General features: G+C 41.8%; 2 protein-coding genes across 2 annotated transcripts; one reads left to right on the top strand and one right to left on the bottom strand.

Annotated features, from left to right (window-relative positions):
* Window positions 1–9,699, bottom strand: si:dkey-165a24.9 (G-protein coupled receptor 4). The gene is made up of 3 exons (XM_015946243.3): window positions 9,011–9,699; window positions 8,157–8,912; window positions 1–5,561 (listed from the first exon to the last, which is right to left on the bottom strand). Exons 2-3 carry the CDS (start codon window positions 8,777–8,779, stop codon window positions 5,135–5,137), a joined length of 1,050 nt encoding a protein of 349 aa, XP_015801729.1. The 5' UTR covers window positions 8,780–8,912; window positions 9,011–9,699; the 3' UTR covers window positions 1–5,134.
* Window positions 525–1,654, top strand: LOC107376913 (prostaglandin D2 receptor 2). The gene has a single exon (XM_070548960.1). The coding sequence runs from the start codon at window positions 525–527 to the stop codon at window positions 1,644–1,646; it is 1,122 nt and encodes a 373-aa protein (XP_070405061.1). The 3' UTR covers window positions 1,647–1,654.
* Window positions 9,700–10,954: the final 1,255 nt, after the last annotated feature.

Genomic DNA, 10,954 nt, shown 5'->3' with positions numbered 1-10,954 from the left:
TTTCAAGCAATTTGTTATACTTGTGATTATTATGGCTTACAGCCTAAAACCAACATCTCAGACAATTAGAATATTACATCAAATCAATAAAATAAGGCTTTTAAATGGAGAAAAGGTCATAGCTCTGGAAAAAGTATGATCATGCATATGTACTTATTACTGGTTTGGGCTCCTTTTGCTGAAAAGAATGAAATGTTGCACAATATTCTAAGTTCTGTCTGCATCACCTGTACGTCTGTCTCATCGCACCAATCTCAAACCCAAAAACACTTCTTCTGGAGGCAGCAGATCACAATCACGTTTCATTTATTCAGTTGTAGTGCGATAAACCAGTGATAAAATTAGATAAATGTTCATGGAAAGCCCAAAACCTTTTGATGTAGTTTTGGTGACTGAACTCAAAGCAAAGCGTCGTTAATAAGTAGATGAAGAATTTAAATAAATGATGGTTGTGTTTTTGTTTCAGATTCCTGCATAAAGACGATTTTTTTCTGTAAACTAAAACTAACGTTTTCTACTTGGAGATGTCTTGCCAACATGCTGTCAGCCACACAAACTTCTCCACAAACCAAACACACCATGTGGTAAAGCTGAGCTCCCAAGATTATGTTAAGATCTCCCTCCATGGGATAGTCTCCACCGTTGGCATTGTGGAAAACCTCCTCATCCTTGCAATTGTGGGTTTCCGTGTCCGTCGCTCCATCATCAGCGTCTGGATCCTGAATCTGGCGGCGTCGGACCTGCTGGCCACGGCCTTCCTTCCCTTCTTCACCCTCTACATGGCCCGTGGGATGACCTGGACGTTGGGCCCGACCTTCTGCCGCATCTACTCCTCCATTTTTTTCCTCAACATGTTTGTCAGTGCCTTCCTACTGGCGGCCATTTCCCTGGATCGCTGCCTGGTGGTGGTGAAACCAGTCTGGACCCAGAACCACAGAAGCATCCAGGTGGTGAGGAATGTATGCTGGGTGATTTGGACCTGTGCTGTGGTCTGCACTATTCCGTTTTACATGTTCCGTGATGCCATCCCTGGAGGCCCTGGTAAGGTTTTTTGCTACTACAACTACGCCAGATTCCTCCCCAAAGAGCCGTACGACCTGAAAGCTTTGTGCAAACAGCGCAAAGAGGGCTTGGCTTTCATGAAGCTTCTTCTAGGCTTCCTGATCCCCCTCACCATCATCGTCATCAGCTATGTAACCGTGAGCCAAAGCTTGGCGCGTAGAGGCAGCCGGCGGCCTTTTCGTTTTGTTCGGCTTGTGGTGACCGTGGTGGTGGTCTTTGTCCTCTGCTGGGCTCCCTACCATCTCTTCATCATCTTGGAGGTGCTGGCACCAAAAGGCAGTCCTACACAGAAGTTTGCCTCTGGAGCTCTTCTAACTGCAACAACAATCGGCTTTCTGAACAGCACCATCAACCCCATCCTGTACGTGTTCAGCTGCCCCGACCTGTGTAACAAGATCCGCCAGTCTCTCGGAGCGGTGATGGAGAGCATCCTGGCAGAAGATCTGGGAGAGCTGTCCAGGCGGCGTAGCACTGCTCGCAGCTCCCTCAGTAACTCAGAGCTTATGGTGAGGAAGAAAAGCTGTTCTACGGCTTTAGTTCTGAAGTCAGAGGAGCGTGATCAAACTGAGGTCCTCAGCCTCTAATCTCAGAACTGAACTTAATTCTGTAAAAATGCCAGAAAGGCTTTATAGACATTTAGATGAGTAATGCCACCAAAACGTAGTCATCTTGGTTTGACCGTACAAAAGCCCTGCTAAAGGCTAGCTTCATTCTTCATATTTATGCCCATATTAAAGGGACAGTTGGACCAGTTTGAAGTAAATAAATGTAAAAAGTTTTTTGTTGTTTGAGTGTACATCTCTCAGGATTGATGAGCCAATGGCTAGTCATGCCCCCAGCTGATTGCTGGCATCTTGCACAATTATTTTAAAAACTTTTAACCTCAAAGTTAATTACATTGGTTATTAAATATCACCAACAGCAAAGTGGCAGCTCCTCTGGTTCATCCCGGAGACATTGGAACAGTTTTGAGATGGCAGCATCACTCACTGGAGTTGGGTCCCTCTTGACTAGATGTTTTTGTTTCTCTTAAATATGGTCCAAAGCAAACTGCTGCTATCTTAAAACAGCTCAAATCTCACATGAACCTGTGTGAAATGTAGATCAAAAACGTCTAAAGAAGGCAAAAGTTAATTTTGGAGCAAGGTCCATTGACAAGATTGTGATTTATATCATATCTTCCCTGTATTGTGATGTATGTCCTGTTGTTTCTCCTATACTGTGATACATCTCTTATTCACCTCTATATTGCTCTATGTATATAGGAGTGACTATTATATATCAGGCCCTCACAATCCTGGGAATTTTTTGAAGCCAAAAGGAAGAAGTGGCAAAAATTGCAGTTCCACCCTCATCCACTAGGGGGCTGGCACCAGAAGTGATCAAATCCTCATTGACTCCCATGTTAAAAAATGACAACTTCACAGCAGAAATGGATAGGTTTACAGCCTGGTTAAAATACATTATAGGTTTAATAGATGTAGTTGACATTCGTGACGACTCTGAGGGGGGTGATTTCTTTGTAACTCTTCTGTTTAAGTGGAATGAAATTCTTAAAATTCAGAACAATTAATGAGCGTCAGAGCCACATCACTGGGAGCAAGCTCCAGGGAAAGGCCTCAGCCTCATGTTAATAGATGAATGTTTGGCTATTTCCACTTGCTGTACTTTAGTCGTGTTCTCTGTGTTTTGATGTTAATCATGGATATATTTAGAAAAACAGGACAAGCTGTGGTTATTGACTGTAAAATTATATTTCTGAACTTTATTTCGCTGGTTGAATGGGGGGAAATGCTGCTTGCTCGATGGGTTGAAATATAACGTGTTGGTGGGGCTGGCTGACTGGGTAGGGCTGCTCTACTGTGATCAAAGTTTTGCGTGGTCACCGCTTGCAGAGAGGTTTGCTGAGTTTCGGGAACGTGCCTCTCCCTTTAACAGCACAGCTGCAGACTTGAGATCAGAAATCCACAAATCTGTTGCTTCATCCTTGCAAAGGAAGCCCAACAAGGTGGGCACCCAGCCCCTCCTGCCTCTCAGCTGGCAACAGCTGCTACACACAGGCGACCACAAGTTCCCATCCTCCCTGGGGGCCCAGATGCGCCGTGCATCTGCCTGGCGTCCATGCTAGGTTTTAGTTGTGCTGCTCTGAGGGAGTTTACAGAAACACCGCTGCGCTTTCAGTTGATTTTGGCGTCGCTTTACCGCGTTTCTCTCACCAATAGCTCCCGTGAAAACCTCCGTTAGCTTGAGTTAACACGTAGCTAATCTCCCGCTGACCTCTGACCGAGGCGGAACATTTTATCACGTAAGCAGCCAGGGCACCCAGCTCTGATCGGAGCAGTCTGAGGCTCTGCTTTTATTTTAACAGTCCGTATTCAAGCTCCACAAGCTACCAGCATGACCACAGCCTCTCACAAAAGCATGGTGGCCGCGCAGGTGGGCCACTCCGGAGCTCCTTCTTGGCTTCTTGGGTTACTTAAGTCAGCTACATTGGTTCATTTGTTCCAACTGTAACAGCCCCACCCTCAGCTCCACCTCTTTTCCCATCTTTGGATTGTCTGGGCATGATGAGGTGTGTGAGATGGCCAAACCGATGGTGGTGGGAACCTCCCATTTGGCTTCAAACCTGCCCCCAGAAAGCAATGGGCGAGGTTTGTCCATCCTTTTTATATGTCGATGTTATATATATGTCAGTCACTCCTAAACTGTGATATAATTCATTTAACCAGATCCGTCTTGCCAATACACACATCTATAATCAGTGGCATGCAGTTTGTGCATTTGACTCATGTCAAGTGTGTTTCTGTGAGAATGTTGCAATGCAAATTTCTGTCAGATTGTGATACGTTCAGTCATATTATTAGAGCTTCTTGTTGTTATAATAACATGCATGCATGATTCTGAGGCTTTTGTTGAGAAACAACTGCTTGTTGGATTTTTTTTTACTCTTTTGGCTGAGAAGCATCTAGTTTCATGTTGGGTGTTTATGTAACAATGTAGGATCTAGACTGAAAACCCACAGGGTGATGCAAAATTTGTACTCTTGTTATTCAAAACGTACTTCCTGTTTGATTTCCTAATTTGGTCCGACCATTAACCAGTCAGTGTTTTTACTAGGTTTGCACATGTATGTTTTTATTATGTGGATCAACTTACATGTAACATCGTGAATACGAGACAAACTAACTTGCATTACCTTCTGTTTTTTGATGCATTTTTAAATGTAAAATTTGCATCTTTATTAAAAAAGATGATCACATTTGTCTCTATTATCTTTGCACCTTTATTATGCTCAGGGATGCAAAATCAAGCAAACAAGCAGGGGTTTAGACAGTGAGAAGGAAACCAGAGAAAACATTTGCTGTGACTAAACTTTCATTCTGTGCAGCCACCTAAACCACCACACGGTGTGCTTATGCACAATTCTGTCCTTGAACACAACTCATACAGCAAAAACATATAAAAAGAAAGAAAAACGATTTAAAAGGCATAACTGTTGAAAAAACAAAATTTAGGATCAGTTATTAATTTAAATATGCATGTTTAGATGTCTAGAGTGAAAAATGCCTTGTCGCAAAAACTAAAAATGTTATTGATGACATATAAACTCATTTATCCTTCAAATACGATTTGTTTTTAATAATTTCATGATATAACAAGCAAAATAGTTGTTTATTAACACAAACATAATGATTTATTGCATGCTTGACTTATTTTTTGTGAAATTTTTGTGTTTTCCGTTCCAGTTTAATAAACAGCCCATTTAATATAAATTACCAAATGAACATGTAACCCACATTTTCACAGACAAAACACGATTTTCAGTAATGTTTAATCTTTCAGTGTTTTTGTTTCTCAGTGATTTAGAATTTACTCAGATTTGATCACGTTTGCCAGATGTAAGTTTACATTTTATTGTGTAATCGTAATTTAACACTCAAAACTAGATTTTAACAGTCAGGTTTATGTCGTCTGCTGAAGCAGAATTTATATGACGCCATATTGAAACTAAGCAGAAGGAAGCACAGAAACAAGAAATGCATTCCCACTAGGTGGCGCCATTGCTCCCACTTCAAATTGCCACAAGGGTGTTATGTCTTGGCCCGTTCAGCCTCCGGCTGTCCAGGTGAGACATGGTGCTCATGCCTATGTTTTTATGGTTGTTGTTTTGACCTGGTCTCAAACAAGACAAGGACCTCTGAAGCTCCAAGCGAGCATCAGGACACAGGAAGATGTAGAAGAGGGGATCTAGTAGCGTGTTGAGGCTGGTCAAGCCATAACACAGCCGATACACCAGGAAGATGGACTGCTCAAATCCACATGGCTCCTCAGTCCCCAGCAGGGACACGAACCTGTACCCCCCCACCAGGTGGTATGGTCCAAACACAACTATGAAGTTGAAAGTTATCACCATCAGGATTCCTACGATTTTGTTGCGCTCGTGGTTGGAGAGAGTAGGTGATCTGTGGAGCGTCACTCCGATGTGGACTGAAGTGTACCTGAAACAGATCAGACCTGATTAGTCAAATGATCATTTGATGCCCAAGAGAGGGTTGTTTAGAAGTGACCTTGTTTGTTCTATTTATAAATATTCTGTCACAAAAATAATTTTGTTATTAGAAAAAGTTGATTTTGAGCAGCTGTGTCAGTTTGACTCCAAGTACTTGTTAGTTATCTGCTAGCTTGGCTATTGGCCTTTGCACCTACATCACCTAATCACATGGGTCCACCACACTGGAGGGCAAAAGCATGTACAGTGAGCAGCACGTACTAAACAAAGGGAAACGTTGTGCCTGAGATTGTTTTTCTGTTGTTGTCGTTGTTGTTTTTTGTGATGTTTACCATGGCTTCAACTACTTCAAGCCCAGTTATTGGAAGAAGTAGCTAGGCGAGGCAGCAGGGATTTACGGGAGTATTGAACAGAGCAGAAAAGTCATGACTGCTTTTTTTGTTTTTTTTTTTCCTGCCAGTTTAGCCTGGTTTCTACTGGTTCAAACTAGTTCACTTGTGTTAAGATTTAGCACACCTAGCTAGAGCTCATAGAGAGTGTTAACTAGCTGACGAACGTTAGCCTACGTTTTCCCTGCTGCTGTTCACTGATGTAAACAAGTTGCTGACTTTACCAGAATTCACCCCGCTGTTTTATATCATTATGTGATTAAAAAGCGTTTGCCGATTAAATGTCCGCATCCCTTCCAGTCTTTTTTGCTGGCGGGGTCTCTGGGTTCAGATGCTACTCTAACACCGGGATGAAACAAAGAATCTGTTAATGAGAACACTCATCATACTAAATTATTCACGTAATTTTAACACACATAATCCTACATTTGAACAATATTATAAATATTTGGCTCGCAGTTCACTACAGTGGATGGTACACCACATCATTAAAGGTGAAATATATGAGATTATCAATACTAGATAAGTAATATAAACACATCACAGCTATAATTTTAAGTCCATCAGTTAGTCCCGGTCTTCCTCATGACATATATGAACGTTAATCTTACCCGGTAAAACGTGTTCGCTGCAAATCTCTAAATACTTTGAGGGCTGCTAGCCCGTTTGATTGATCGTTGTGGTTCATCTCCATCCTCGGTCTCCATAAAAGTTATTTAAAAAAAAAACAAGTTGAGTTTAAATTATTGTCTGTTAGTGCAGCCAACCACACGGGAAACTTTTACCATTTTACTGCGAAATCAACAAAATAAAAGCGATAAAAGGCTACAAACTGGCTTGGCCTGACTGACTTCACAGGAGTTTCAACGTGTGTAAACGGTCCTTTTGCCAACCATCACGGCTAAGGGGGCTGTCCCATGAGTGGCGTGATGTGACGTGCAATGGCCCAAGCTAGCTTAGGCTTGACTATAGGTAAGCCTTATACTGAGGCCCTGTCCACACGTAGCCGGGGATCTGCCAAAACGTAGATATTTTTCTACGTTTTGGCCTGTCATCCACATGAAAACGGAGTTTTTTCACACGAAAACGGATCTTTTTAAAAACTCCGGCCAAAGTGAAGATCTGCATTTTCTCCGTTTTGGGTGTCTGCGTGTGGACAGACAAAACCGGAGTTTTAAGGTCCGCAACGTCACTTTCCGCGACAAAAAATGCTTACATCACGTGTGCGACCTATGTTTACACTAGCCGGCATCATGGATGCCCTCAGAGCTGCGCTCGCTTTATCAATTGTCCAAGCGCTTTTTGCTTGTTTGTTTTTGCAAGTGGAATTACTGCTCCTTGCGGAAGACCACAGACGAAGGATGAGGTTAAGAACGGGGGAAGTACTGCCGCCTACAGGTCTGGCATGTCCTTAACAACGTATTTATCTGGGTACGTGTGGACAGAGTTTTGTTTTAAAATGAGGTGGTGTGGATGCAAGTTTTTGGAGGGGCGGATATTCGTTTTCAAAAAACCCCAGCTACGTGTGGACTAGGCCTGAGTAGGTGTCTACTTAACTAGCTGTTAGCCTGATTGAAATTATCTGTTAGCTTCGCTATAGCTAGCTTTAAAGTGTATGCCTGATTCTGAGTAATGGCTAGTTTGACTCTATCCGTTAGCTTGACTAAAGTTAGCTTGAGCTTAATTATAAACCTGATTCTGAGAAGTAGTTAGATTGACTTTTAGTATGTCCTACTTTGACTCTGACAACCTGAACACTGATTGCTGCAGATAAGATTCTGACTAGTCATCACTACTCCACACAACCTCCCCTAAAACAAGACTTTGCCAGAATCCCCTCCTCTTTTATGTATTCTGATAACTTGGCATGAATGTGTTTGGAATTATTCTAGATTAGGCATGTCCAAAACGTGGCCCAGGGGCAGTTTGTGGCCCTTGGAGAGGTTTTGTGTGGTAGAACATTATCTCTTCAGGATGCTGTTGATCTACGTTTATGTTTTTTTAACATTTGTCTTGAATTTTTTACCATTGAAGGCTTACTTGTTAGCAGTTAAAAAGTCCTATAAAATAATGTTTCCATTTAAATCATTAAAATTTTTCTATTTTTGTGGTCTATGAAGACTTAATGTGATGATTTTGGCCCTTGACTTGAAGTATCTGGACACTAGAGCATGTAGTTTTGGAAGTTAACTTACCCTAGAATGGCACATGGCAGCAGGAATCCTAGAACCACAGTGATGATCTTAAAGTGAGCGTATCTTGGGCTGACTGGGTACTTCTCCAGACACAGCAGTCTGTCAGAGTCAAACACAGATGGGAGCAGACCACTCAGACAAAACAGGAAGGTTAGGATCCACACAGCTACACCCAACACAGCCGCTACCCTGACCCTCCGCACCCTGCGGCTGCTGAGTGGGTAGACGATGGCTAGACACCGGTCTAATGCGATCAGGCAAAGGAACATGACGCTGGCGTAGACATTCACATAAAACACGTAGCCAACTAGCTCACAGGTTAGCCGGCCGTAGGGCCAGCGGTGTGAACCCTGCAGGTAAAGGATCCACAGTGGCAGAGTGAGCAGCTGGAGCAGGTCTGACAGCAGCAGGTTAAGAATGAAGACCAGCTGACAGCCTCCCCCACCGGACCGGCCGAGGTGGTACAGCCCCCACAGAGATAGCAGGTTACTGGGGAGACCCAAAGAGAAGATGACACCATAGATACATGTCAACCCTACGGCGTCCGTGTTAAGGGGGAGGTTGCAGGTGTCATTGGACATGTTGGGTGGACACCCAACATGGACATCTGGAGATGATGTCATGGATTAGGATAAACCATTCAGTCCCTTAAGGCAAATGTTGATCATCCAGTGGTCTTCTTCATCTTGTCACATTCATAAATCGGTCCAGCTGTGGAAAAATTCAGCATTCTGGATCCATCCTGCAGGCCAACAACTGCAAAAGAGATAAACATGACCACTCTGAGCTTGTCCCGCCCAAGCAGGTGCATGAAGGACTAAACCATTTGATTAAAACAGAATGTTTCCACTCACCTCTCAGTGCCTTCAGACTGAGCAGAGTCTGCAGCCCTCTCTGCAGCTTTGGTGACCTGTGCTCAACAAATGTTGGGAACACGGCGTCTCGCCTGGGCCTTGTCCATTCTGTGATCGTTTCCTCCACAGGAAACTCACTTCTTCAGATTTAAAGGCAACATCCTGAAGCAGGAGAACGCCTTTCTGCTGCAGAACAAAAACACACACTCTCCCTCTGTCTGTGCCACCCTGTAGCTGGGTTGTCTCAGTGATAATCGATGGACATAAGGTGGCAAAAAACCTTCAGCTATCAAACATTTTACTTGAAATGTCTGTATCAAATTTGGTACTGCAGGTATAAAATGGGCTTTTTCCTGAATTGTCATTTTGTAATTTAATCTGCATACTTAATAAAATACAAACACGTGCTATTTTGATGACCTAATTATTCTAATGATTCACTGCAAAGCTATCTTCAGATACATTTTGAGTATCTCCACAAAAACACTTCCTCAGAAATAACAATGCCTATGCTTTATTTACATATACATCTAGTTTTAGATGTAAAAAAAGTTGCAATATTTCATGTTCAAATATTGAATCGATATATAAAAGCAGCTCAAGTTTAGTTTGAGAATTTACATGAAAAAAATTATTTGATTTCTCTTTTGCTGTTCAATTCAAGTTCGACTGCTAAGTAGCAGGTTGTAAAAGTGTTAAGTGAAAAAGAATAAAAGAGGAAAAGCTTTAAATCACGTTCTATAACTTCAACATTTTATAGAGAATTTCTCTAAAATGAACATTTTTGTTTATAAAAAGTAGCCAAAAACACCTAATGTATGAAATGTGATACAAAAATATATAATAAACAACACAATATGGAAAAAATATTGTGGATTTTATAATCATCTCAGTTCCCAAATATCAGAATTTTCTGGCTATTTTTTGATGATTGGGTCCTGCACCCTATAATGCCATTAGTATCATATTTGCTACATACATTTCTGAGACCTCTATCTCATCTACGTGATCAATATTTACCTTAAAAACTTGTTGTACATAATCTGAGACATGTACTCTGCTCCCTACTGGGTTATTATGCCACTAGAAGTAGCTCAAGTTTAGTTTGACCATTCCCAACATGGCTCTTTCAGGTAAATCATTACTAAATTTTGAGAAGTTATGGTAAGAATAACATCAAAAGTCAAAGTAATTTTTTTTAACACAGGTAGTTTAGCTATTGAATGATTGCACATCTATTAAGTAACTCATTCTTTAAATTACAATTAAACCATGTTAACCTTGGCTTTCATAACATTAGAGCCTTTTTAACCGTGCACGGATGTGCATGTGATCTAAAGGTTCACTGAACAGAGTCCAGATTTCCTTCTTATCTTGTGATCTTTACTACAGTGAAAGTGTGCACGTGCGTGGTAAATCAATGGGACAGGTCACGGAGACATTAGTCTTTTACCTAGATCCCATTACGTGTTCCTGTCCCTCCCGGGTTCAAAAGGTGACCTGCTACGTCATACAGGTTCTTAGGAGATACAGTTATGACTTGAATTTCTGGAGTTTATCGTAGTTAGAGTTTGGGTTTAGCAATTAGTTAAGATTTAGTTAATATTAAGGTAACAGGCTAATCAATAGTGGGATTAACACGTTTTAGTGTGGATTTGAACGCATCATTTATGCAGAGCAAAGGCAAGCAACATGTTAGAGCTGGAAAACAAACAGAGAAATAAAAATTAAACACCCACCTCCAAAACTGGATTTATTCCAACATCTCTCAAGCATTGAACTAAATGCTGTCATGGGTATATTTTGGGCACCAGAGGGAGGAAAAATATCTGAGACAATTGAAATTGTTTGAGTACAGAATGACTATGTTGAGACAATAAGTGTTGGTCTGGACTTTTCCCACATGGTTTCAAAGGGAGGGGGTCGTTCGGTTTTGCTTCCTTT

The sequence above is a fragment of the Nothobranchius furzeri genome, chromosome 2 (genome assembly GCF_043380555.1).
Source record: "Nothobranchius furzeri strain GRZ-AD chromosome 2, NfurGRZ-RIMD1, whole genome shotgun sequence".
In the NCBI taxonomy this organism is placed as follows: Eukaryota; Metazoa; Chordata; class Actinopteri; order Cyprinodontiformes; family Nothobranchiidae; genus Nothobranchius; species Nothobranchius furzeri.
The sequence above is the reverse complement of the archived record's forward strand: the minus strand, read 5'-3'. Positions and strand labels throughout refer to the sequence as shown.

Excerpts from the sequence above, each read along its gene's own strand:
- LOC107376913 (XM_070548960.1), top strand. The coding sequence starts at position 525 with ATGTCTTGCCAACATGCTGTCAGCCACACAAACTTCTCCACAAACCAA.
- si:dkey-165a24.9 (XM_015946243.3), bottom strand. The coding sequence starts at position 8,779 with ATGACATCATCTCCAGATGTCCATGTTGGGTGTCCACCCAACATGTCC. Across the intron at positions 5,562-8,156 it reads CTGCCATGTGCCATTCTAGG|GTACACTTCAGTCCACATCG; the intron begins GTAAGTTAACTT and ends GATCTGTTTCAG.